This window comes from Gobio gobio (assembly GCF_949357685.1).
Source record: "Gobio gobio genome assembly, chromosome: 10".
Classification (NCBI taxonomy): domain Eukaryota; kingdom Metazoa; phylum Chordata; class Actinopteri; order Cypriniformes; family Gobionidae; genus Gobio; species Gobio gobio.
Window position 1 is genome coordinate 53,350,052 of NC_137116.1, and position 27,605 is coordinate 53,377,656.

The 27,605-nt window shown below is 38.2% G+C and overlaps 1 protein-coding gene across 1 annotated transcript in view; it reads right to left on the reverse strand.

The window, feature by feature from the left end:
• The window catches only part of abcd1 (ATP-binding cassette, sub-family D (ALD), member 1), a 42,324-nt gene extending 25,041 nt beyond the window's left edge, over window positions 1-17,283 (reverse strand). Inside the window, exons 1-5 of the mRNA XM_079828016.1 lie at window positions 15,325-17,283; window positions 10,536-10,716; window positions 8,550-8,692; window positions 6,059-6,230; window positions 3,526-3,620 (exon numbers count right to left, since the gene is read on the reverse strand). Of these exons, the coding sequence (XP_079684142.1) occupies window positions 3,526-3,620; window positions 6,059-6,230; window positions 8,550-8,692; window positions 10,536-10,716; window positions 15,325-16,248 (1,515 nt within the window). The 5' untranslated portion in view covers window positions 16,249-17,283. The remainder of the gene's footprint in view (window positions 1-3,525; window positions 3,621-6,058; window positions 6,231-8,549; window positions 8,693-10,535; window positions 10,717-15,324) is intronic.
• Window positions 17,284-27,605: the final 10,322 nt, after the last annotated feature.

Below are 27,605 nucleotides of genomic sequence, written 5' to 3' on the forward strand. Positions count from 1 at the left end.
TCTTCTGCTGTTGTAGCCCATCCGCCTCAAGCTTGTGCGCAGTGATGGAGTACTCGAGTCCTTATTCTCTGGACTCCAGTCCGACTCGAGACTCCGTTCTCTGGACTCGTGACTCGACTTGGACTCGCGGACTGATGACTCGTGCTTGGACTCGAGTCTCGAGGATATATAAAATCGCACTTGAGCATTCATCAAATTAATTATGTTGTTTCTGACTAAATAGGTTATCAAAATTTGAAATAAGATGTTACACTTTTCCTGTTTCGGGCTCCCAAGACCGACCGTGAGCTATTTTTTCCCTCACAGACATCGCTACCGCTCGCTCTCCTTGCTTGACAACACAATCACTGACTGACGTCACTCACTTTACGCCGCATTCTCGTGCATTATTCGCGGGCTAAATGTTGACATTTGTCGTGAAGTTCGCCTACACGGATTTTGCATCTAATGCTGAAAAGAGCAGCGCTAAATGTTGTGTGAGTAATCGCACAATTGAGGAAAAGACTGGGACAACTTCAAACTTTAACAGACATCTGTCACGGATGCACCCAGAAAAGTAAGTAAAATGATTTCCATTGGCTAACATTAGCTTTAAAAAAACTATTATTTCCTAATGCATATATGATAATAAACAGAGGAAGCTAAGGTTGGGCGATGTCTGCCTATTTGGCATCAGACGTCAGCGATGTCTACATACAGTGAAGCGAATGTACAGTGACGTGACAATAACTGCCAGATTCAAACTGTGCTTTCTGCAATGTCTGGCGCTGAGCCAAAGACGGACGCGCTCAGAGCTTAATCCCGCTTATGTTTATTTTAGATTTCAGATATTTAAATGCATATAATTTATAGCAAAACAATACATTTATAGTATGTAAAATACACAATGGTGTCTATGGAAGCAGCAATAAACAATCTTTTTAATATATTTGCCGACATGACATACACTACAGGCCAAAAGTTTGGACACATTACTATTTGTAATGTTTTTGAAAGAAATTTCTTCTGCTCATCAAGCCTGCATTTATTTACAAAATCTACAAAAATACAGAAAAAAATGTAATATTGTGATATATTATTACAATTTAAAATATTTGGTTTTAAATTTATTATACTTTAAATTAGTATAATTTATTTCTGTGATGCAAAGCAGAATTTTCAGGATCATTCCTCCAGTCTTCAGTGTCACATGATCCTTCAGAAATCATTCTAATATTCTGATTTATTATGAGTGTCGGAAACAGTTCTGCTGCCTAATATATTTGATGAATAAAAGGTTCAAAAGAACTGCATTTCTTCAAAATAAAAAACATATTTTCAAATAATATAAATCTCCTTTACTATCACTTTTTATCAATTTAACACATCCTTGCTGAATAAAATTATTGATTTATTTCAAAAACAGAAAGAAAAAAAATGACTGACCCCAACTTACTGACCAGTAGTGTATATTGTTGTTACAAAAGATTTCTATTTTTAAAACATTGGCTTCTTTTTTTTTCTTTTTCTTTTTTTAATTTTTATTTATCTAAGTATCCTAAAAAAGTATCAGGTTATGAAAAAATATTAAGCAGCAGAACTGTTTCCAACACTCATAATAAATCAGAATATTAGAATGATTTCTGAACACTGGGACTCGAGACTCGACTCGGACTCAGGTAATGGTGACTCGACTTGGACTCGACTTGGACTCGACTCGGACTCTTCTTTGGTGACTCGGACTGGACTCGGACTCGGACTCGGACTCGGACTCGGACTCGGACTCGGACTCGGAACACTGGGACTCGAGACTCGACTCGGACTCGACAGTTGGTGACTCGACTACAACACTGGTTGTGCGTGTTGTGGCTTCACAAATGCTTTGCTGCATACCTTGGTTGTAACGAGTGGTTATTTCAGTCAAAGTCGCACTTCTATCAGCTTGAATTAAAACAAAACAAAAATGATATTTATTTTATATATACACTCACCTAAAGGATTATTAGGAAGACATACTAATACTGTGTTTGACCCCCTTTCGCCTTCAGAACTGCCTTAATTCTACATGGCATTGATTCAACAAGGTGCTGAAAGCATTCTTTAGAAATGTTGGCCCATTTTGATAGGATTGCATCTTGCAGTTGATGGAGATTTGTGGGATGCACATCCAGGGCACGAAGCTCCAGTTACCCCACAGATCCACCATCCCGTTGTCACTTGACGGTGGATCTGGTGAAGAAGCTGTCAGCGATCAAAATATTGATTTTGAAGATACTGAAAATGATCGTTTTGAGAATATGTTTGAGATGGCGAATATGAGCCAGAAGCTGAATGTACTGGGGAATAAGCTCTGACGAAGACAGGGATAATGGTATTAAAACTTCCGCTCAAACTGAACCTTTCCAAGCTCCAAAAGGTAACGAGATATATTTTATTCTTCTGTAATTGTTACATTCATTTCAGGAGAGTTTTATATTATCACGACAGGTAGAGATCCATCCGTGTTAGATATAGATCCGGGTCACTAAAGACCCGGATATGTAAGAATGATTGTCAAAACAGTCATGCATTTAAGGGTTAAACAGCATTTTTATAATTCTTCTATAATTATACATGGATTTTATGCATATTTCTTCATATTAATGGATTTTTTATTATTTTATTTTAGTTATTTTAAAATCTAGAGGCCTACAAAACTGCAAATAAGCTAAAAAGTGCTTAAAAATGGTACGAAAATGTGACCTATTAAAGCACCTCATATACATTTTCCTTAAATATTAACCAAAAGGCTTATGATAAATAAACACCTACACATGTTGTCAGTCAACTATCAACGTATCAGCTTTGCAGGTATTATCTAAAACGTGCATAATAAACAGCCGTGCTGAGAACATATCAAAGGAAAATCTGCAAGACTACAACATATTTTGCTTAACTTATCTTGCTAGCGTTAAAGTTGACGACTCCTGCCAATATGTTTTGAGTTGTACAGATAACTGGCTATATCTGTCACCAGAGCACAGGCGAGGCAAACCATTTGAAATATTCCATAAAGATAAGCTAATGCAAGATAACAGGTAATGCAAGCAAAATTGACAGTAAGAGTGAATGAGCAAAGTACATACAAATTCTCTATAGGGGGGGGGGGGGGGTCTCATTATAATCTCCACCTAAACCCACTTTAAACTGTCAAAGGTCAGACACTGATTAGCAATGCTGTATTATCAGTGAAGTACTCACAGAACTGGGCCAGAGAAATAAGAACAGATAACAGCCTCATTGACATATTCACACTTCACATGCGCATAAATCATGCATGTTGCATCAAACCCCGGACTCATTTACTCTGCATGAGCACAAGATATTGCAGCACAGAGTAAGAAATAATTCAATATACAGTCTCCTTAGCTGGAAAATGGATAGCGGTTTTAGTTGGTTGTAACAAGTATGCAATCCCTACTACATTCGCATGCCAATTTTGCACTGGTAAAATGTAATTATGTATTAAAATGACTAAAGGAGGGTGTAAGATGGGAATTTATTCACCTGTATGTTCAGGCTGGAAACCACCACATCCCCTGTAGGAGTTATTATTGGCAGGTTTTCACATTTGATACCCTGTTCCACATCAATCACCTGACCTAAACAAATGCACACAAACAAGACTCAGTACATATTTAATATATACACTACTGTTCAAAAGTTTGGGGTCGGATAAAAAAAAGTCTCTTATGCTCACCAAGGCTGCATTTATTTGATTAAAAATACAGTAAAACAAAAACAAAATCCTACTGATCCCAAACTTTTCAACGCTAGTGTACTTTAATAAAGGATGCAACTGTAATTGTGTAAACTGTGGTTCTAATATAATGTTGTGACCTCATTTAATTCAGCTAGGGGTGTGCGATATTGACAAAAAATGATATCTCTATACTTTCTGGGATATTATCGAGAACAATAATTCGATGATATATGAGGGCGTTTATTGTGTTGGTACCTTGGCACGTTTTGGACTGCCGTGGAGACATAAAACGTTGAATATTAATACTTTGAAACGCTATATATATATATATATATATATATATATTTTTTTTTTTTTTTTTTTTTTTTTTTTTTTTTTTATTAATGTATAACTAATATATATATATATATATATATATATATATATATATATATATATATATATATATATATATTCAAAAAATATAATTTAAATGTGAAATTAAAACCACCAGTGAGTCATTGGGTTTCAACCAATTCACTCAAATGGCTGATTCATTCAGGAGCGAAGCATGAGTGAGTCATTGAATCATTCATTCAAACGATTTGTTCGTTCAGTAACGAAACACCGCCGTGTGTTGCTCAGAGACGCAAAACAGTCCTGTGGCTTTGTTTGGAACTATTCGTTGGTGAAATAGAGCAACAACAGGCAATATTGTGTCTTAAATGTAAGTCACTTAATATTAACTTTTTTCTTATTGAACCGTAATCATGGAAGATTTGGTTTCAACGTGAAATGTAAAAGCGCCTATTTAAGGGAGTTTGTCATTTTACCGTTTTGTTGTTGTGTTTTTTCATTAAGAATAATAGGCTAATGAACCAACCATTTAAGCACTTCTTATGCTTTGTTTGTTCAGCACTTATGATGATTTTTTGGAGTGAAAAAGGACATAATAAACTTGATAAACCAACAGTAAAGTTTGGCCATCATTCGGACGGGGTACACGCTACATTCTGTGTCCAAAAACATCTTGGGATAAGGTTTTCACACTGACAGCTGTCATTGTAAGATATAGCAACTCCGTTTGTTTGTCCGAGTTAGCAACAGTAACTAAGGAGGGCGGGGCTTACCGATAGGTCAATTGGCGCTAATTCTAAACCGAAAATAAGATGCACACGGCCACACGGTCATTCATTCACGGCATTTATGGCTGCACGGTGCACGTCCACTGGCACGTTTTCAAATTTCAATTCACTGAAAACACTCGCTTTACCTCGCACCGTTATGAATGGCCAAGCGGCCTTGAGCATTTTACTTTCGGTTTAGAATTGCCGATTTAAAAGCCCCCGCCGGTGATACCGGTATTACCGGTGTTGTCACGCACCGATTAACCGGTGGGAAAATTTCCTCACCGCCACATCCCTACATCACATAGTGTATGCGTGCACTCACTAGGAGCTTCTTTGTAAAGTGAGGGACATACTCGATAAGGTCAGATCACACACAGTTAAAACAACAAACACGATATTATCGTAGACGATATACATATATCCCGTCGTGGCGTCCAGATTTTGCCTTTTGAAAAGGTTTATTTTGCATTTGAATCCATTTGCATTTGAAAGTGTGTTCACTTTTGGAAGCCCAATCAAATAATGAGATCAAATCAAAAGCATAGCTCTGCCTCAAAGCATTGCTCCCAGTTCATTTGCCACACCAGAAATGGAAGGCCAAGTCGAGCACATTGCATTGTATTGTTATGTTACGTCCAAGGACGTATGTTTATTTGTTATTGCAGTGTGTCATGCATTTGTGTATGTGTTTGGGTGTTTTGCTCCAACAGGTACAACGACCAGCTGTATTCAATCTAACGGTGCTTGACGCGATTGGAGAATGAAGGGGAGAAGCTGAGATATAAGTAGAAGCGGATCAATTGATTATTTTTGTTATTGTTATTTTGGCCTGGCCCTCCCCTGAAGTATTATCCCCTGTTTTTGATTATTTGTTATTCTTTGAATTGTATTTCTGTACCCTTTCATGGGATTTTGTATTATCCTTTAAAGCATTAAAATATGTTAATTTGAATTGGTTGATTCTATACTGGGACAGGAGGTTGAATAATCTTGGTTCTCTCTCCAAGATTTCTTTTTATTTAATTTGTACTTTTTTGTTACATTGTTACTGACTATCCAAACCTAGACGGGTAGCTATGTAACAGTTGGATATAGTATTGTATAAGATACATTTTGTAGTAAGACATCTACATATTCCATGCATATAGGAAACTACTGTGCAAATTATACATGCTGCATTATACTTTTCAAATGGCTAAAGTGATAACATAATACAACTAAACCAAACCTCTTATCTGCAGCGGTCCCTCCACTCTCATGCCATGTGTCACGTTCTGAGCTGCGTTTGTCTCTTCTGGCTTCACCTCTGTGGCCGAACGGCGGTACACCCCAACACGCACTTCCTCAAACACCTCGAACATCTCATACACACGAGCCGTATATCCAGCCAGTTCTGTGACCTGCGATGGGATGAATGATGGAGTATTTTTTAGAAAGTCACCTTTATTTATATAGAACTTTATACAATACAGATTGTTTCAAAGCAGCTTCACAGTGATGATGAAAATGATGCATTTCGGCTGTTGTTGAGCTGAATTCAGTTCAGAGTTGATCAGTTCTGTTGTAAAGATCATCAATTATTAAATTGGTTCATCTATAAAGCGGTTCTGCAAAAAATAACGTCATCGCCCAGCTCAGTTCAGTTCTCATACAGCAGCGTCAGTACAGTCAGATCAATAATATTGGTGAATATTAAGTGTCCCCGACTAAGCAATCCAGAGGCGACAGTGGCAAGGAACCCAAACTTTATCAGGTGACAGAATGGAGAAAGAAACCTTGAGAGAAACTAGACTCAGTCGGGGGGCCAGTTGTCCTCTGGCCAACGAACAAACACAGTGTGATTATGATTCAGGCTGCATCACCCGTCAGAATTCAGATTAGGATCGGTAGCTATTCATCAGTTCCTTTTGCTCGAAGATTGATTCATGAAACCCTGAATAGGCAACGACTTTGACTGAAATAACTAGTCAGAATTATTTATTTGGAGCTGGATGCACAATGTTTAAGTTTGCCACATTTACATGACAAAAGATCAACTGAAGCAGCCAGGTTTTATATTGTAGATCAGTAGATTTCAGATTTATGTGCCCCTAAACGTAACATACAAAAAGTAAATGTGGTGGTTGGTTATAAATAGTTTATTGTTTTATGTCCCTATAATGCTTTTTTCAGATATTACCTTTCATGCAGTGTGTAATATAGCTGTTTGTGAATGTCTGCAAAGTGCACAATAAATTGAGTTATTGTCTCTCAAAAGAATAAATCAGTATGAAACGAGTTGTCAGTATTTCCAGTCTTACTTCCTGCACAAACCTATGTAGATTTGTAACACATTTGCATAATGCCAGTCTTCATTGGCTACAAACAACATCTACTTTGACCCTCAAACACTGTAGTTGTAGCTGAGACCTGGAAGAGTTTGATTCGTGCTGTTGAAATGTCGAGAAGGCGCTGTTTTCGGCGCTGAGGAAGCAAATCCACTTTGCATGCACTTCCAAAGGATAAGGACTCACCATCCTTACATGTATCAAGTGCTGAGGAAGCCTCCAAAGCGGAAATTTAGAAATGGTAATGGCCGTTTGGTTTTCAACACACTCTGTAAGCGGTAGACCAATCACAACAGACTGGGCCATTTGACCAATCAGAGCAGAGTAGGCTCTCAGAAAGGAGTTTAGAGAGACCAAATCCTTGATCTAACCGGTTTCAGACATTTTGAGAAAAGAGGGGATGCTGCCGTGTATATCATGAGAAAATTAAAGGTGCACTATGTAATTTTTCCGTCCGCTAGAGGTCGCCTGTTCAAAACAAAGCCGTAGTTTGATGACGGCACGTTTGAGCGCAGAATCTTGGGTCATGTGGTCTTCAGCTCACAGCCGGTGGGAAAGAATCGGGACAGGACTCGGGCAGAAATCATGTTGATGGATGTGATTATTAACGTTACTGTAGTGAAGCAGAGCAGGACGAGTGTTGTGGAGCTGAGGAACCGCTGGAGCGATTGTTAATAAGATGAACGCAACACACGCCTCGCGAGCAGCGGGACTTTTATTATGCCACAGTCGCCACTTCCTCTCCTCCGCTCATGAGTGTGAGGTAACGCAGCTCTGCTGATCATATTAGACACATCTGAGTGTGTTGATGATGGGATGGCGTTACTCTGTGTGTTCTCTCAGCGGCTGCTATGACACTTGTTCACACTGCAGTGAGAGGAAAGCGTTTCTGCAGAATAAAACCAGAAACCGAGGGGAACGCCGATATGATGTCATCGACAGGCCACGCCCACACACGTCCCGGTTCCTCAGGTAAAATAGCAATTTACTCACGATTTACAAATAGTTGGAAACATTTGGGATATTGGAAGTACTCAACTGAACAAAATATATAACACTGGCTTAAGGTTTTTGAATATATTACTGCAAAAATGTTACATATTGCAGCTTTAAAGGGTTTTTGACCTTGGATGCATGTAAACGTATTGTAGCAGACCTCCAAAACAAAATTAGGAACTGGTAAAAATTTTTATTTGCATAATTTGAATGCAATTTTGGGCACTTTAAATGTGCACTTTAGGGGCACATCAAAATAAGACAACTTAAGTCATTTTCTTTGTAATTCTGTTTAGTTTTTGTTCATATTGAAGTGCATATTTATAGTTTCTGATAAGTTCTGTTTTTTTCCTTCACTGATTTGAAAGTGCCCACTGTATGTGATATTCATCTCACCTCTTTGTAGGAGATCATGATCCTCTCCACAGCGTCAGCGGCAGCGTTCAGAAGGTTCCGGGCCGTCGTGAAAGCCTGTGTGCGTTCACTCACCAAGTCCTCCTCCTTCATCACCATGGCTGCCTGTTTCACATCCTCTGAATCTGAATGGATGTCACAAGAACATCAGCATGAGAATTTTTTTTTAATAAAATAGGGGTGAAACTGAAAGAGGAGCAAACATGTCTGTCACATTTTAGCAGAGGTGGGAGTAAGTCACACATGTGGAAGTCTCAAGTCTTAACCTTCCAAGTCTCAAGCAAGTCCAAGTCCATTTTTGTGAGAATCAAGCAAGTCAAGTCACTGCTTTATGTCAAGTCAAGTCACTGCTTTATGTCAAGTCAAGTCACTGCTTTATGTCAAGTCAAGTCACTGCTTTATGTCAAGTCAAGTCGTAGACCTAAAAATGTAAAAGGTAAAAATTGTTTGATGATTTAACTGATCTAATAAGTTAAAACTACAGTAGTCATGGACTATGGGAGTTTTATTTGCAACAAACAAATTGCAATATGCATTTCTACTCAAAATGTGTCCATATACAGCTGAGTTGTTAATACAATACAAATTTTAAATAAATAATTAAAACTACATAGTCTAAAATGTAAATAACGGAAATTAGGCTAATATATTCAACATAAAAGGTACTAAAGACGTCGTTACAAAGTTCATCTCACTCCAGTGGTGCTACAATAACTTTATGAAGCGACGAGAATAGTTTTTGTGCGCAAAAAAACATAAATAACGACTTATATAGTGATGACCGATTTCAAAACACAGCATCATGAAGCTTCAGAGCGTTATGAATCAGTGAGTCGAATCATGATTCGGATCGCGTGTCAAACCGCCAAACTGCTGAAATCACGTGACTTTGGCGATCCAAACCGCTGATTCGACTCACTGATTCATAACGCTCTGAAGCTTCATGATGCCGTGTTTTGAAATCGGTCATCACTATGTAAGTCGCTATTTAGGGGTTTTTTTGCGCACAAAAACTATTCTCGTCGCTTCATAAAGTTATTGTAGAACCACTGTAGTGAGATGGATTTTGTAACGACGTCTTTAGTACCTTTTTAGGGTCTCGAGTGTAAAGTGCATTGTGCCAATGGAGGCCTTTCAGAGCCATCGGATTTCAACTAAAATATCTTCATTTGTGTTCAGAAGATGAACGGAGGTTTTACGGGTGTCCAACGACATGAGGGTAGGTAATTAATGACAGAATTTTCTTTTTTGGCTGAACTAACCCTTTAATTCTGACTCGAGTCCCCCACCTCTGCATTTTAGAGAACTTGTTTTGAGGGCATAAACATACAGTACAAGTCTTAACACACAGCAGTTTGGGGCCAGTTAAAAACTCTGAAAGAAATTAATACTTGTAATTGACAAAGACACATTAAATTGATCAAAAGTGACATTAAAGACGCTTATGATGTTATAAAAGATTTCCATTTCAAATAAATGCTTTTCTTTTGAATGTCTATTTATCAAAGAATCCTAAAAGATGGATAATGGTTTCAACAAAAAATATTAAGCAGCACAACTGTTGATAATAATAAGACATGTTTCTTAAGCAGCAAATCATCATATCAGAATGATTTCTGAAGGATCATGTGACACTGAAGACTGGAGTAATGATGATACATTCAGCTTTGATCACAGGAATAAATTACATTTTAAAATCTATTAAATTACAAGTTTTAATATTGCTTTTTTACTGTAGTTCTGATCTAATAAATGCAGCCTTGGTGAGCATAAGAGACTTATTTAAAAAAAGCAAGACTAAAGGGACTAAAAAAATGGTACTAAAGTGTCCCCTTTAAGAAAACCATATGAACACGTGCTCAATGATGTTCAAGGAATTTTTTTATATTGAAACATAGCCAAAAAGTCTTGAGCCACAGACGCAAAGAGGAGAAGAGGAACTACAGATAATCATAATTTAATCCATACCATATTTAGAGTATCCGGTGGCCGTGATGATGGGCACGGCGACCATGACCAGGCCCGATGCGCTCCAGAGATATTTCATCAGGAACTGTTCCAGCATGACATACCACAGCCTCTTGAACAGGATCAGGTTAATCTGCTCGGACAGCGCCTTGTAGCTCCGCTGCAGCTGAAACATCTCGATCTGCGCAGGGCAGACACACAGGGACGCAAACACACACGCAGACATGCATACACGCAGATACACACACAACAAGATAACATCAAGCTGGTTTCCAATGATATAGAATCCGATCAGGCTTTCTGATTCATGCCATTGCATTTGTTACTGTTAGTACGCATAAGAAGCATGTATTTTTTAAGCATTAAAACCATCATGAAGGTGAAGTGGAGTGTGTGGAGTGTGTGTGTGTGAGTGTGGATCTGGGGTCACAGAGGAGCATACAGACTTTTGCCCCAATTCCAGGGCTTTCTATGTATTCAGACACGCCACATGACCTCTCTCTATGAACACTTTCTCTGGCCATATGACCGTGAAGTTCAGGAACATTTCCAATTGCAAGCATGGGGCACTGTTTGTTTAGCTGGGACATTTGCTTTGTCATTGAGACACAGGCACAAAATAACCTCAAATACTCGTCTTAAAGGGATAGTTCACCCGTACATGAAAACGTGTCATCATTTAATACTTGTTAATTTGTAAAATGTTAAGTTAACCTAAACCATCTGTGTTGGGACTACATGAATCATTTCTGTTGCACTGACTGAAACTGGGCAGTGTGTTTCTAGTTCCCAGCATGCTTTGCATTAGGGCTGCACGATTAATCGAAATCGAACCGCAAACGCGATTTATGTGCGATCATGAAAGCGCAAAGGCTGCGATTTTAATTAAATAAATAAATGCCCAGCGTGTCAGTGATCAGGAGGAAACGCTGCTCCGTCTGAAAGCACTGCGAGTTTGAGTCGCTTATAAAAAGCAACACGTGTCAAACATCTTCACAAACTAGTAGTTGTCCAACATAATACGTTTAATAACCCGTTTTAACTCACTTCATATCGTCAGCCGAATGTTTGTGAGCTGATGTGGCTTCTCTTCACAGAATGAGGCAGACAATCAGCACTGAATACTTTATTATTATGAAAATACCCGAGCAGGCTTGAAGAAATCAAATACACCATATCTTGATGCAGTCGTGTTTATTGTCGTCATATTTAATCAAAGCGTTTCTATCTTCTTTTTATTCAGCTCTGCTAACTCTACACAGAGCTAGCTTCACACACATTAGGGATTTCCTGAAGGCTATTACTTCTCTGAGGGAAATGTGGAGTTTCTGCTCGAGGGCGCCCTCTGGGCTCCAGTATGAATGAAACTTTTGGGTAGAAAATAATACTTCTCTCTAAATAAATGTATATGACAATCCATGTTTTTCTTCAAAGTACAGGAGATTTTATCCCCACAGTGGATGCAAAAGAGGCTCATATTTCATATTAAAGACATAGACTTTAAGAAATTTATATCACAGATAAAAAGCAAAAATTATGATAATAATAATATCATTTTTTACAATAAATCCTTAGACCTTTCTAATTATTTTTAATCATGGGCTGTTTGCATACTAACAGGTAACCCAGCAGTTTTTTTGCAAAAAGTTTTCTGTAAAATATAAATATTATTATATTGTTATATTTATTCTTAAATACTCTTCTTGTTATTGTAATAGTAATATTAATGTTATTGTAATAGTAATTTTAATGTTATTGTAATAGTAATATTAATGTTTTTGTAATAGTAATATTTCTTATTTTGTTCAATATTTTTATTTAGCAATAATAATAATCATAATAATTATTATTTTTAGTCATATTAATATATTAACACAAATGTTATATACACACGTTTCATTTGTAAAAAGTAAAAATAAAATAAATCGCAATCGCAATATTAACCAGAATAATCGCAATTAGATATTTTCCCCAAATAGTGCAGCCCTACTTTGCATGGGGATGGATAAGGAGAGTAAATGTTGAAATGAAGTGCTGTTTAAGGAGTTTTTTAGTAAAGGGAAAATTTGATGTTATATTTGACATGTAAAAGTTGTGTTATTTTTGAGGTTACCAATATGCTGAAGTGTAGACCTTGTGGCTACGTGAAATAATGAGCTGTAACTGTGCTAATGCCAGTTATGAGACATTTTTTAATTGATCATTACTTTCATGCTACAGATTACACTTAGCAAGTGAACAAGTGTTGTGTTGACTATTAGTTTTTCTAGAAATAAACAGTGGTGGGCTGTCAGGGCTCTGATTTTTTTTTTCATAATTATATTAAATTAATGTGTGTCTGAACGTGTCTAAATTCAATTACTGTCTATTTTAGTACGTTAAAATTATATCTCCAGAAAGAATGTGGTTATGTTTTGTGAGGCTGAGCTGTATTTTCCAGTTCAGTGTTTTAAACCAATGAATGGGTTGTTTTAAACCAGCGGTTGGGTTTGCTTAAAACAACCTAATTGCTGGGTTAAAACAACCCAATTGCTGGGTTTGTCCATTTTCAACCCAATTTGGGTTGTTTTTAACCCAGCATTTTTAAGAGTGTATCGATCGCCAATTACACTAAATGAATGCAGAATTATGGTTGCATTTTGGTGATTCCCTAGTTATTTTTTGATGTTTTAATCAGCTTGTCCGGTCGGGCAAGTAAAATTCTCTTATACTTGCCCCTTCAAAAAATGTACTTGTCCCGGACAAGCGTTAATGTCGAGCCCTGTATATATATATATTTTAATTGTGGCCTCAGTTTTAGAGCCCTTTCACGCCTACCTTGTTTGGTCCGGATTTTTGGACTTTTCAGTTTGGTCCGAATCAAAATTACAGGTGTGAAACCTCCCCTGACCACGGGCCGGACCAAACAGATGAAATTTGGTCAGACGAAAAGAGGGAGTCTCAGTCCGGATCAAACTGAACAAAGGTTCGGTTCGTTTCTAGTGTGAAAGCATTTTGTGTATGGTTCGTACTTTCAGCCCATTTACAGGAAGTTCCTGTTTATGTTTAAATATTTTAATGTTATTTTTTAATTTCATCTCGGCTACATTGATTATGAAAAGTGAAAAGATGCGCAATATGTCAGACGACCGAAGGTCACAAATGATTTTGAAAGAAATTTTGTATGATTTTGCTTTGAAAGCCTTTCTTTAATGTGAATTTAATTTTGTAAAAATTGTATCTTAATTTTAATCAACGTTTAATCAGATAATTGCCTGGATTTAATAATAAGAAGCAAATAGTCTATAGCAGACAATAATCGCGGGAGCGATCACATGCTTTGCACATGAACTGGAGCGCGTCTCAAATAAACCCAAACTCAGCAGCTACTGCCTCACAAACATGAGAAATATGTGTATATAAAGCTTGAAATGTCCACTTTTAAACGTAACGAAAAGAAAATAGTCAAGCAATGCGACTGTTCAACAGTGGCAACGATATGCGTCTGTTCATTCACTCTTGTCAAAGACGCTGACGTCAGACGGTGGACGTAAGTGTGCCATGTAAAGTTCTTTAGTGCGCTCGCATAATTGCAATGTGAAACCAAACCAAAACTAACCGAATGTATAAAATGTATCAAAACATGAACTTCGGTTCGGACCTTGGTGCGGACTTTCAGGTGTGAAAACGCCCTTAAAATCCCCTTATAAAGCACCATAAAAAGGTCCATGTCTCGTGCTATATTTCCAATCTTTTGAAGCTGCGAGATAAGCTTTGTGTGAGGAGCAGATTTAAACTTGTTTTGCTGCTGGTCACTGTCCGTTTTCATGCTAGGAAAAATCTCCTTTCACATTCGACTGGAGAAAGTCATACAGAATTGACCTATCGGTAAGCCCCTCCCCTCGAACGCAGATGAGCCAATAGCAGGTGAGTATCAGTTGCGCTGGGACCAGAACTCGGACATCTTTAGGTGTCCATAGAGAAACATTGGAAAATCCGAAGCTCTCATCGGTTTGATGGTGTTTATGCTACAAAAATGCCAAAATGTCGAGGTACTGTAACACTGATTCCAGGGATCCTGAGAGGATTTTCTGTTTGTCATACTCTCGTTAAGTTACGATTAAAGTCCCTGCTAACATACAAACCGAAATAACTAACTGTTCTCACGTCATGTAACACTGTAGGTCAAAAACACGAAGGTCTACATTTCAGTGCCTCTCCATATTAAACTGGTTATATGTATATTAATTTAATTTTAGGTATGTTTAAGGTCTACATTATCTGTCCTACTAAGGAGGACTCCTATTTTGATGGGTATTATAGTCTACGGGTAGTGAAAGGAAGAGCTCGCACGCAGTTTATCGGCGTTGTTTTGCAGATATAAAGTTTACCAGTTATTAACTGCACCCCTGAAAAGCCATACGGTCTGTGTATATGTTTGTTTACTGTGAGTGTTTTTGTGTAATACGTATATTAATGGAAATGCAACGGAGAGAGAGAGTTTGTGAATGAGACGTTAATGCGCACTTCTTATGCTTTGTTTGTTCAGCTCTTACGATGATTTTTTGGAGTGAAAAAGGACATAATAAACTTGATAAACCATCAGTTAAGTTTGGCCATCATTCGGACGGGGTATACGCTACATTCTGCGTCCAAAAACATCTCGGGATAATGTTTTCACACTGACAGCTGTCATTGTAAGATATAGCAACTCCGTTTGTTTGTCCGAGTTAGCAACAGTAACTAAGGAGGGCGGGGCTTACCGATTGGAAAGAGGGTGAGCGAATGATGACAGAAGAGAATATCTTACCTTATGTCCACCATAGAAGGCGATCTCTTCTGAATTGGCGATGATTCGAGAATGCATGTATCTAAGGTCGCCTTTCCTCCGGGCTTCCTCAGCCACAAGTTTCCCAAAGCGGGGGGAGAATGCTCTCAGGACCTTGGCAGTGAGTGCCACCACGATGCCAGCGATGGCGGAGGGCCAGGTGGTGTTGGCACCTTTGGACTCAGCTGTTTTAATGAGCGTGTAACAGGTCACCACCACGTCGAGGATCGGCTTGGTCAGGTTAGAGTACAGATGAGCCACAGAGGCAGCAAACATCACCACATCTTCAGTCAAGGACTGATCAGGGTTTGCCAACCTGCCGTCCATGTTGCTGACACGGTAGTAGGTCTGATCATTGAAGTACAGCATGTAGGCATGGGTGACCAGCCGGGTGCGGAAAGCAAGGGTGAGCTGACCCTCCAGGTAACGGATGGCACTGTTCACAAACGTGGCCGGAATGGCAATGAGCAGCCATTTGGTTAACTCCACCACAAATGCCTTGGGGTCTTTCTTCACGATGGTTTTCACTATTTGCCCATCCAAATTGGCTACATAGATGGAGAGAAAGGTGCGTGAAATGAGGGCTAGAGAGTGGAAACCGAGCAGGCCAAGTTCTTTGCAGAAAAGCCGAGGAAAGAGGATTTTCAAGAGACGAATCAACCTCTCGAAGAATTCGCGGTTCACAGCCGGGGAGCTTTTCTTTTTCCTTGCGGCTGCCAATTCTTGAGGTTCTCCATTGGAGGTGACCAGGTCAGTGCCCTTGACCTGTTTACTAGTCCTTCCTTTCAGCCTGCCATAAACGTAAGGGGAAAGTTTCTTCGCCCCGTACAGCGCAACAAGAAGGAGAACGGTCTTTTTCACAAGGGGGTTTTTCAGCTGGGAGGGAAGTTTTGAATACACAGACATTTTGATTGTAGCTTATCAGTACTGAGATTGCTAATGTACACAGCTATATGGATGTCTATTCATGTAAACTAATATAAATGCGATTTCAGCAAACTGACACGTTCTATTGGAAATCTCAATAGAGACAGCAATGAAATGAAATGGAGAAAAGTGGAAACTTGTGCGTAAATCTATTCGTTTTTTCTTTTTTGATTGATTCCCATACAAAATAAAGCATAATTCTGTTCTTACTCAAGAGTTTGATTTCTCAAATATTTCTCATTCTGACAAACGAGTTATGCCATACACACTAATGTCAACAAACATACTCTTACTGTAAGTCAACAATTGTCTCATTTGAGTCTATATTTCTATCTTCCAAGGAGTTTTAGAAGAAACCAAACTGACACCTAAAGGTCATGACTGACATCCCCACTGAGCAACTGCTGTGGGAAATGTTGTTTACACGACAAAAAATAAAGTTAAATGTTAATATTTCGCGAGTGAGAATGAGTCAAACAACATGTCCTGACATTAGAGGTAGTTCAAATGACAGCTAGCAAGTCAAGCTAATAAACTCAGTGTACTAAAAACAAACAGCGGTGCGACACAAAAACACAGTAAGTTGACTATAAACACTATTTACACGTTCACATATCCGCTATATTGAATCAAACAGTATGTAAATGTCAAATAAGTGTCGTTTAAGTTGCGCTGCTAGCGCTGCTGGCTAATATTCACTTTACTTCAACTTCCTCCGTCCAACTTTCCGTCTGTTTTGATCCACGTAAAGGTCATTTTCTCCGCAGATCTGAAATATGACAGCCCCTGATCGTGGCGAGCACATGCGGTCCCTGTCATTTAACTCATCAAACGGTCCGAATGCAGATTCAGAATAAAAGCCACCGGTGTGTGTTTGAGGACAGGCGTAAATCCATTAACCTCACCGGGTCTCAGGCGGTAGAATCACAGTAAAATGCGCCGATAGGTGGAGTAAACGCAGGCAAAGGCTCTTACTCACGCCACACAATAGCAAAGTCACACACGACTGTTTTCATAATCACTGGCGTCCTTCCAGATTATTGGCGCTGTTAGTTTTACTGCGGCGAGATAAAAACCCTATCTATCTATCTATCTATCTATCTATCTATCTATCTATCTATCTATCTATCTATCTATCTATCTATCTATCTATCTATCTATCTATCTATCTATCTATCTATCTATCTATCTATCTATCTATCTATCTGTCTATCTGTCTGTCTGTCTGTCTGTCTGTCTGTCTGTCTGTCTATCTGTCTGTCTGTCTGTCTGTCTGTCTGTCTGTCTATCTATCTATCCTTACAATTTCCATCCATCTATCCAAGGGCGAAATTGTCAATCACACATTGGGGGGGACAGCTGTGGGAGTTTTTGTGGTGTCGCATGCACACATTTTTTAAATCAAAATAAAGGTGAAAGGTTAAACGTTTTTTAGATAAACTGCAGGGGGCTTTGAATGTACAAGAAAGATCTTTACTTGATGAGTACAATAAGAAATGTATATTTCCAGACTGTGAAGATTTCTTCCCAGATAAAAGTATTGTACCCGATTTCACTTCAACAAACTACATTAATCCCTTGTTAAAGGAATTTGATGAGCAATTAGATTTTTTTGCAGCTAAAGGGAAAGTATTGTACAGAATTATTGTGAAGGTGACAAATATTAAGTGGTTAAAGAACAGAAGTGATACTGTATGGAGGGACACGTTAGAAATGACCAGTGTGGAGGGTTCTTTACAAACCTCCCTTACCTGAAAGAGTGGCTGATCTTCAATGGAGGATACTCCATGGAGCTGTAGCGGTTAATTCTTTTGTGGCAATGTTGAACCCAAATGTAAGTGAGAATTGTCCTTTTTGTAATGAAAGGGAGACTGTGTTTCATTGTTTTATGTTTTGTAAGAGACTTCCTATTTCGTTTAGCCTTTTAGAGCTTCTTTTTTAATCTTTTGAGGTATGTTTTACAAAGCAGGATTTTATTATTGGGTGTAGATATAGTATGAAGGAGAAAATAAAATGTCAATTGCTCAATTTTATTGTTGGTATTGCAAAATTAGCCATCTATATAACTAGGAGAGATAAAATTGAACAGAAAGGGGACCAAGAACTTGTATCAGTTTTTAAAAAAATGGTAAAATCCCGACTTATGATTGAGTTTAACTTTTATAAACTGATGAATATATTACTTCAGAATAAATTGTTAATACCACCAACAAGCTTGGTGATATCATATGATACTTTGTGGGGATAAATTGGGCTTTTATTGTTACATTACACTGTAGTAGACATCAGTGAACATTTCAACTAGCCTGTGTTATGAAAGATACAACAGAATGATTTGATATACTATTTTACTTTATGCAATATGTGTAAAATGGCCATACATAAATTAAAAAAGAAGTGTACTAATGGGAGTAGTAATTGGCAACATTTTCATTAGAATATCTAATATTTCCTGGGAATATTGATATATGATTTATTTTCCTGTTCACTCATTGTGTCTTCCAAAATGCCTGATTTACATGCTTTAAGTGCTTTTAAGTTGCTCTGAGGTCCTGTTTAGTAACATTAGTAAGTTTAGTAAGTCATATGCTGATTTTGAAACCCCATAATAATTTTCCGAGATATTGATTTACAACAAACTATAAGAAAATTAAATTTAAATGATAATTGCAAAATGTAATCATATTTCCATAAAACTGTAAAATTTGATCATTCAGTCAGTGCCAGTCATATTTAGAGACAGAAGAGGGAGTGGTCATGGTGAAACCTCCAAAATGGTATCTCTGAAAATCCCTGAATGTGCTCTTTACAGGACATCCAGACTTGGTGAAAAAATGTGACGCGTATGGTGTCAGAAAAAAATCACTAAAACATAATATCCACAACAGTTAACAAAATGCTATGCTTGTGTCTTGGGGATATTTTGTTTTCTTTGTGCATTAAATATTACATATACGTATGTAATATAATGTGCATTTCCATCACAGGTTTGGTCTTAAATTTCACGTAAGGTGGTATTAAAAAGGTCTTAAAAAGTTTTAAATTTAACTTGTTCATATCTGTAGACACCCTGTATAATCTATCAATAAGGATGCAGCAAACCAGTTCAACTGGCTATGGTCTTGGCAAAGTCTGAGATAAATGAACCGCCGGGGTTGAAACCCCATCATCTCCTCCAGTAACACATAAAAAATAAAAATAAAAAGTAGCAATTCTGGCTCCATAGTTGTTTGCTAGGTGACAGGAACGGTAATAGGGAACACCTGGTGGCTCAATTACCAATGAAGGCTACATTTGGGCTGCGTCCCAATTCGCCTACTTATACTACGTCCTAAAAGTATGTACTCTTTTTGTGAAGAAAAAGTACATACTTTTGAGTGTGTAGCAGAAGAGTAAGCAAGCTTTGGGACACTACTTCGTCATCTTTAACGGACTCTGTTACGTGCGTCCCGTCACCGTTTAAACTGCCCTGTCAATCATCGTCACAGTTCAAATCCCCCACTTTCAATTTAATTTCCTACCGTATCGGAGAGAAATGTAGTCGCTCGTTGATTTGCCTTTCATGGGTCTTTAATGCAGTGACTCCTCTCATGTGTTTGCAAAGTTAATGGCCAAACGTATCATTACAAAAGTTCTCAATGCTGCTGAAGGAGAAATATAATGTGGATAATATTGAATAAATATCTTTTCGTCAGGTTAAATACTGATAATTGCTCACTCAAACCACTTTATCTAATCCTCTCCACTTAACTGTCAGACTCGCGTAACCGTCATGTTTGTAGTTTTTTAAACACTTTTTATCCGCGTTTGTAGTTCTAATCGAATCCTCGTCCATCTCGCAATGGGTTGTGGGCAATATCAGCCGTTAGAGTCATAGACCGTAAAAAAATATGGACGACGAGACTTCATTGACTTCCGCTGACCAAAGTTGAAGCTTTCATAGGCCCGCACACGGCGCTGACATCTTGGGACCGGAGTTGCGCAGTAGAGAACAGGAAGTAGAGGCGCGATTATCAAAAGCCCGCCCACACTCTCGCAGATGCAGAACAATTAATTATGTTGGTGTGAAATAAACAGTTATGGAAGTGTAGAAATTAAAGCTAAAGCTCCAATCTCCTCCCAAAAATCCAGAAAAAAGTCCGTTAGTGCCTCAGTGACAAGTTCATTCAGAGAAGCCGTCAATCTCAGCTGTCAATCATGACGTCACACCCCCCGTTTTTATAGCATCAAATAACTCACTAAAACTAAACTTATTTAAAAAACGAACACTTGAAATGAAATTATTGTAATAAAAACTGCCTAAAATGACAGAAACCATCTTTAGGAAACAATTATTTGAAGTGTAATTAAATTGTTTAGTGTGTCTCGCGCCCATTCAAATACATGGAGAGGCGGGGTTTAGGAGCTATACTGGGACCGGCCACCGGGGGGCGATCGAGGCGCGAAAGCTTCAATTTCTGACTGGAGCACTACAGGCTTGGTTAGAGTGCGCATCGATCTGCACTTCGGATTCTGACCGGAAATAGTAAACCATCCGGGAATCTTTGGAATACTTTTTTCAACATACTAAGATTTGGGACATACTAATTCTTTTTTCGAATACTATTTAGTACGGATAGTATGCGAATAATTGGGACGCAGCCTTGGAGCCTCCTTCGAAGGCCATGTAGGCCCTGAATTGGGACACAGCTATTGAGTGAATGGTGACTGGGTGCATATATAGTGAGAGTCTCTAAAGAGTCCGTATTCTGCTGATTGTGGACGAGTGGACGAGTCCTGGAGAGTCGTGATGATTGTGGCTGTGATTTGTGACTGACTGTGACCAGTGTTGGGGGTAACTCATTACAAGTAACTTGAGTTACGTAATAATATTACTTTTTCTAAGTAACTAGTAAAGTAACGCATTACTTTTCAAATTTACAACAAAATATCTGAGTTACTTTTTTAAAAAAGTAACGCAAGTTACTTTTTCACATTAATTTGACTGACATCTCTCCTGCCCTCATGTGGAGAAGAATAAGTGCAGAGGCGTGTGTGTGTGTGTGTGTGTGTGTGTGTGAACATGAGGGTTATTGTAGTTCTAGACTAAATGTGAGCATTTATTTATCTCACTTGCACAATAAAGATTCTGTACTCCTCAGAATGAATAAAATCAGTCAAATGCAAAATCAAAATACTATGCAAACCTCCAATAATTGAATGTTAAATAAAACATAATATTTGTATGCATAATCTACCTTTATATTGAATTGACCAATGTCTTGCTGCTGACCTTTGATGATGAAAATTACTAGATTTTTAGTTTTTATTGGTAAAACTTTTTTCTCCTGCATCCTATTCTACCATTATCCAGAGCTGCGCCCTCTACTGTTCATGCGGGAATCTGCATTTTTACCATTTTTATTATTTCAATTTTGGTATGAAGAAGTCTTTACCGTTGCACAAAAATATAACTTTTTTGTTATAAAAAACAAAACAAAAACAAGCCCAGCCCAGGTGAGAAAAAGTAACGCAAAAGTAACGTAACGCATTACTTTTCTTAAAAAGTAACTAAGTAACTCAATTAGTTACTTGTTAAGGGAGTAACGCAATAATGTAGTGCATTACTTTTCAAAGTAACTTTCCCCAACACTGACTGTGACAGTGACATAGCGATGCATGAATACACACTAGATGAATGCAGCCGATGTGAAAAAACACACTGATTTGAATCTGATTGATAGCCATGGTTTATTTAGGATAACGCTTCTTCCATGTTTTGCCAGCTGTCCGACCCCGGAGACAGCTATTGCTGGTTACCACGTTCACATGTGTTGTATCCGATTACAACCGTCGCTAGAGAGATGGGCTGTGGGGTGTAACAGCTAACCTCCCCCTGAATCCTCTTCCTCTTCTCTTCCAGAAACTGGGCATGTTTCTGACGTATTTGCTGGACTTCCTGTTCCTGCTTTGCTCTCAGTAAGGTGAGCGTTTTCTTCAAATCCGCCATTTCACGCTGATGACGCAGACCCGCGTCTGTGCTCCGAGTCTCCAGGAAGGCGAATCTGCGGCCTTTGGCAACTTCGCGGTCAATGCGGTGCTCGGCCACAAGGCTTCTCGGCTCTCTGGCCTTGTCAGATGAATGATGGGCTCTTTCAGTGACTTTAAAGGGGCTGAGGCTGAAGTTGTCATGGCCGGTGTTAAGCTCAGATGGCCCATGGTTGCTGTCCTCTTTCTCGGACGGCTCAGCCTTGCGTTGGACAGCACGGACGGCGTATTCAACTAAAGCCGTCGTCTGAGGGGCTGGATGGACACACAGTGCTGCATAAAACATCACATTTATTTCATGTTAATATGGTTCTTATGTTAATGTATGTTTACTTCATATTCAAGTGATATGTGTTTGAATTCAATTGTAGCAAACCGGTTTGAGATTGCTGGACTAGCTCACCTCTGCCAATGACCGGAGGAATCTGGACATTACTGACAGTAATGCTGTTCAGGCCAAACAGCTCCTGCTGACGATAAATAAGTCAGGGTTAATCCACGGCTAGCTGTGCATTTAACAATTTTAGTTTATACCACTTATACCATGATCATTCCCCAGCATTGACAACTTAAAGCTGTAATTGATGTTTGCGACGCAATATTTGACCGGAAAGGGTAAAACTGATGGTTATTTTCATCAGGTATGGCTTGTTATATCTAGCATTCTGACACACAGAAAATCGTGTTCCGTGGCGGTAAATCTGCATTTTTTGGCTGCTACAATTCGCATTCCCAAGGCTAAATATCACTTTATTGGGTGATTACTTTATTCACATTAAACGATCAGTGTCTAGTATTCAGACAGACCATGGTATAAGAATAAGAAAACACGTTAGTACTATGATTAACATATAAACGCAGGCTAAATATTAATAATGACCGATGATGAAACACATTGATAGGCTTCTTACCCTCCTCTGAGGCGGTGGTTGTGTCTTCAGTCTTAGCATGTCTGCGGCACACATTTCTGATTTACAATGGTACGCTGATCCAAAATCCTACAACCAAGTGAAATCGTAGGATCTGAAGCCGTACACAGATCAGAAAGCGGTGCAATTCAACGATCTGGAAAAGAAAACAGAACAAGACGGAAGTAAAAGTTCACAGTGAGCAATGAAAATGCAGGTTGATGCTGATAGGAAACCGTATACTGACACTGAAGTGCATCTGCGAAGGCAATGAGTCAAAGTGAGAAGAACACAGAACCTCTGGAACCTCCAGTGCTGTGATGTCACCAATAGAATGCATTCCGATGACGTCACACGGGGCAAACAGCGCTTCAGTGCAAGTGAAGGATTATTGTTTTGATTTAAAAACTGAAGTGACTTGTGTTTATATGGTTTCCACAAGAAGTCCATGAGAGGATTGTAGATTAGGACACTTGTGGCACCGCCTTCCCAGGATGCTTTGCGGTAGGGCTGTCACGATATTAGATTTTTCACACCACGGTTATTGTGGAGGGGGAAAAAAATCACGATATCGATATATTGTGATATCTATAGAAACCCTGGGGGAAATTTTTACTTTGTTTATTTAGTTTTTCTTTTTTACCCAACAAACATATTTGGATACTGATAAACACAGGGTAATACTGTTACTGATAAATCTTCTTTGAAGCTCCCTATGAAATAACAAGAGTAATATGTTATTGGCCATGACTAGATTTTTTAATCCCATAAATTGTTGTGTTTTAATAAATTGGTTTAATAAATCAAAAATTATGGTTTAATAAATCATAAATTGTGGTTTAATAAATCATAAGTTGTTGTGGCAGATAATTTAGCTTGTTTTAAGCAAAAACTCACATCATTTTGATACAAAATTGCACTTATCTTGTAAATTAATCTTGATTTAACCTCATGTGTCCTTAGTTTCCTGTTCAAACTTTGCATTTGGGGTCAATATGACCCCGAAATTTAAAGAATGATTGTAAAAAAAATGTACATTTTTAATAATACATATAATATATTATTTTTTTTGTTTACTTCTCATCTATACAGTAATGCTGTGTTTTTGGATATACAAAGTACTTTTGTACCTATTTACCACACAATTCCTCAACTATACCATTAGCTTGCGTGTGAAATATTAATTTTTTATGAAAAAAATACTTAAATGATGATCTAAATTAAATATAATTTGTTTCTGGATATTGATCTAGGTGTTAGCTGTACACTTCTGCCATATGTTGGTCAAAGACAAACCTGAAGGAATTACAATTTAAGAAAGAAATTGTTTTGTCCATAGAGACCCAGCAGAGGGCAATAGAGATCCATTCATTTTACTGGATGTGGCCAACTGCTCATATCATAACTTTTGTGATACATTTTGTGAATTTATACATGTATAAACATTATAAAAGACATTCAAAATAAATATTCTTTCAAATAGTAGAATTTTGGTAGTTTTTGATGCGTTTTGAAATGTCTGTTTTTACAAAATACCACAGAAATCGCCACATAAGAAACACCTAAAGTTTCTCTTGAATCAAGCAAGTAATCCAAAGTCTCCAGGAGAGTGTATTTCTCTGCCATACTGCCACAGAATGAACTAAAGACCCTCTTTTATACCTTTCGTGTGGGAACAATTTATCTATCTATCTATCTATCTATCTATCTATCTATCTATCTATCTATCTATCTATCTATCTATCTATCTATCTATCTATCTATCTATCTATCTATCTATCTATCTATCTATCTATCTATCTATCTATCTATCTATCTATCTATCTATCTATCTATCTATCTATCTATCTATCTATCTGTCTGTCTGTCTGTCTGTCTGTCTGTGTATCTCTATCTGTCTGTCTGTCTATCTCTATCTGTCTATCTGTCTGTCTGTCTGTCTGTCTGTGTATCTATCTATCTGTCTGTCTGTCTATCTCTATCTGTCTGTCTGTCTGTCTGTCTGTCTATCTCTATCTGTCTGTCTGTCTGTGTATCTATCTATCTGTCTGTCTGTCTGTCTATCACCGTCTGTCTCTATCTATCTATCTATCTATCTATCTATCTATCTATCTATCTATCTATCTATCTATCTATCTATCTATCTATCTATCTATCTATCTATCTATCTATCTATCTATCTATCTATCTATCTATCTATCTATCTATCTATCTATCTGTCTGTCTGTCTGTCTGTCTGTCTGTCTGTCTGTCTGTCTGTCTGTCTGTCTGTCTGTCTGTCTGTCTGTCTGTCTGTCTGTCTATCTATCTATCTATCTATCCTTACAATTTCCATCCATCTATCCAAGGGCGAAATTGTCAATCACACATTGGGGGGGAACAGCTGTGGGACTTTTTGTGGTGTCGCATGCACACATTTTTTAAATCAAAATAAAGGTGAAAGGTTAAGCGTTTTTTAGATAAACTGCAGGGGGCTTTGAATGTACAAGAAAGATCTTTACTTGATGAGTACAATAAGAAATGTATATTTCCAGACTGTGAAGATTTCTTCCCAGATATAAGTATTGTACCCGATTTCACTTCAACAAACTACATTAATCCCTTGTTAAAGGAATTTGATGAGCAATTCGATTTTTTTGCAGCTAAAGGGAAAGTATTGTACAGAATTATTGTGAAGGTGACAAATATTAAGTGGTTAAAGAACAGAAGTGATACTGTATGGAGGGACACGTTAGAAATGACCAGTGTGGAAGGTTCTTTACAAACCTCCCTTACCTAAAAGAGTGGCTGATCTTCAATGGAGGATACTCCATGGAGCTGTAGCGGTTAATGCTTTTGTGGCAATGTTGAAGTCAAGTCAAGTCAAGTCAACTTTATTTATATAGCGCTTTTAACAATGTAGATTGTTTCAAAGCAGCTTTACAGTGTTAAACAGGAAAATAATGCAGCATAATTTTATTCAGCTGTATAGCCATTCTGGAAAAATTTCAAGTATCATACAGTGACAGTGTGGGCTTTAGATTAATAATTTGATCAGTAATTTAGTTTAAATGGTTAATTTAGTTTATTATTTAGATGTATTTCGATGTTTAGTTGAAAAATTAGTGTCCCCAACTGAGCACGCCAAGCCAGAGGCAACAGTGGCAAGGAAACCAAAACCCCATTAGGTGACCTAATGGAGAAAAATAAACCTTGGGAGAAACCAGGCTCAGTCGGGGTGCCAGTTCTCCTCTGGCCAATTAACAAACAGCGTATTATTATTATTATTATTATTCTGGCAGTTTTACAGCTCGGAGGTCATAATAGATCAGAATATTCGAGGGACCGGGGGCAACATGCTGGAGACGGGTTTATTGAGGATGATGTTGATTAAATAATTATTAAAGTGCAATATTCGAATGATCGGAGGCAACACGCTGGAGACGGGTTTATTGAGATGCCGTGTCGATGAGGCAGTTTCAGGGGGAGTCTAATCACGGTCTCCCAGACACTTCGGGGTCCTGTGTTGGTCTTCTCTGGGCGCAGGTCCACCATCTGATCTGGATACGGCCCGGATCCGGCTGACTGCAGTAAACCTCGGGATAAAACAGAGAGACTAACATTAGCGTAGATGCCATTCTTCTGATGATGTAACGAGTACATCAGGTGTTATGGGAAGTGTTCCCGGTTCCGGCTGACCTAGTTAATGCAGCCTAACAATCATTTCATTGAAAAAGTGTTTTATGTGTATGCCACAGTAAAAAGATGTGTTTTTAGTCTAGATTTAAACTGACAGAGTGTGTCTGCTTCCCGAACAATGTTAGGAAGACTGTTCCAGAGTTTAGGTGCTAAATAGGAAAACGATCGACCGCCTGCAGTTGATTTGGATATTCTCGGTATGATCAACTGGCCAGAATTTTGAGACCGCAGTAGACGTGATGGAGTATAATATGTTAAGAGCTCGCTCAAGTATTGGGGAGCTAAACCATTTAGTGCTTTGTAAGTAATAAGTAAGATTTTAAAATGTATGCGATGTTTAATAGGCAGCCAGTGCAGTGTTGACAGAACTGGGCTAATATGGTCATACTTCCTGGTTCTAGTAAGAACTCGAGCTGCTGCGTTTTGGACCAGCTGGAGTTTATTTATTAAGCGAGCAGGGCAACCACCCAGTAGAGCATTACAATAATCTAACCTTGAGGTCATGAACGCATGAACTAACTGTTCAGCATTTTGCATTGAGAGCATGTGCCGTAATTTAGATATATTTTTAAGATGGTAGAAAGCAGTTTTACAGATGCTAGAAACGTGGCTTTCAAACGAAAGATTGGTATCAAAGAGCACACCCAGGTTCCTCACTGACGACGAGGACTTGACAGAACAGCCATCAAGTGTTAGACAGTATTCTAGGTTACTACTTGTGGA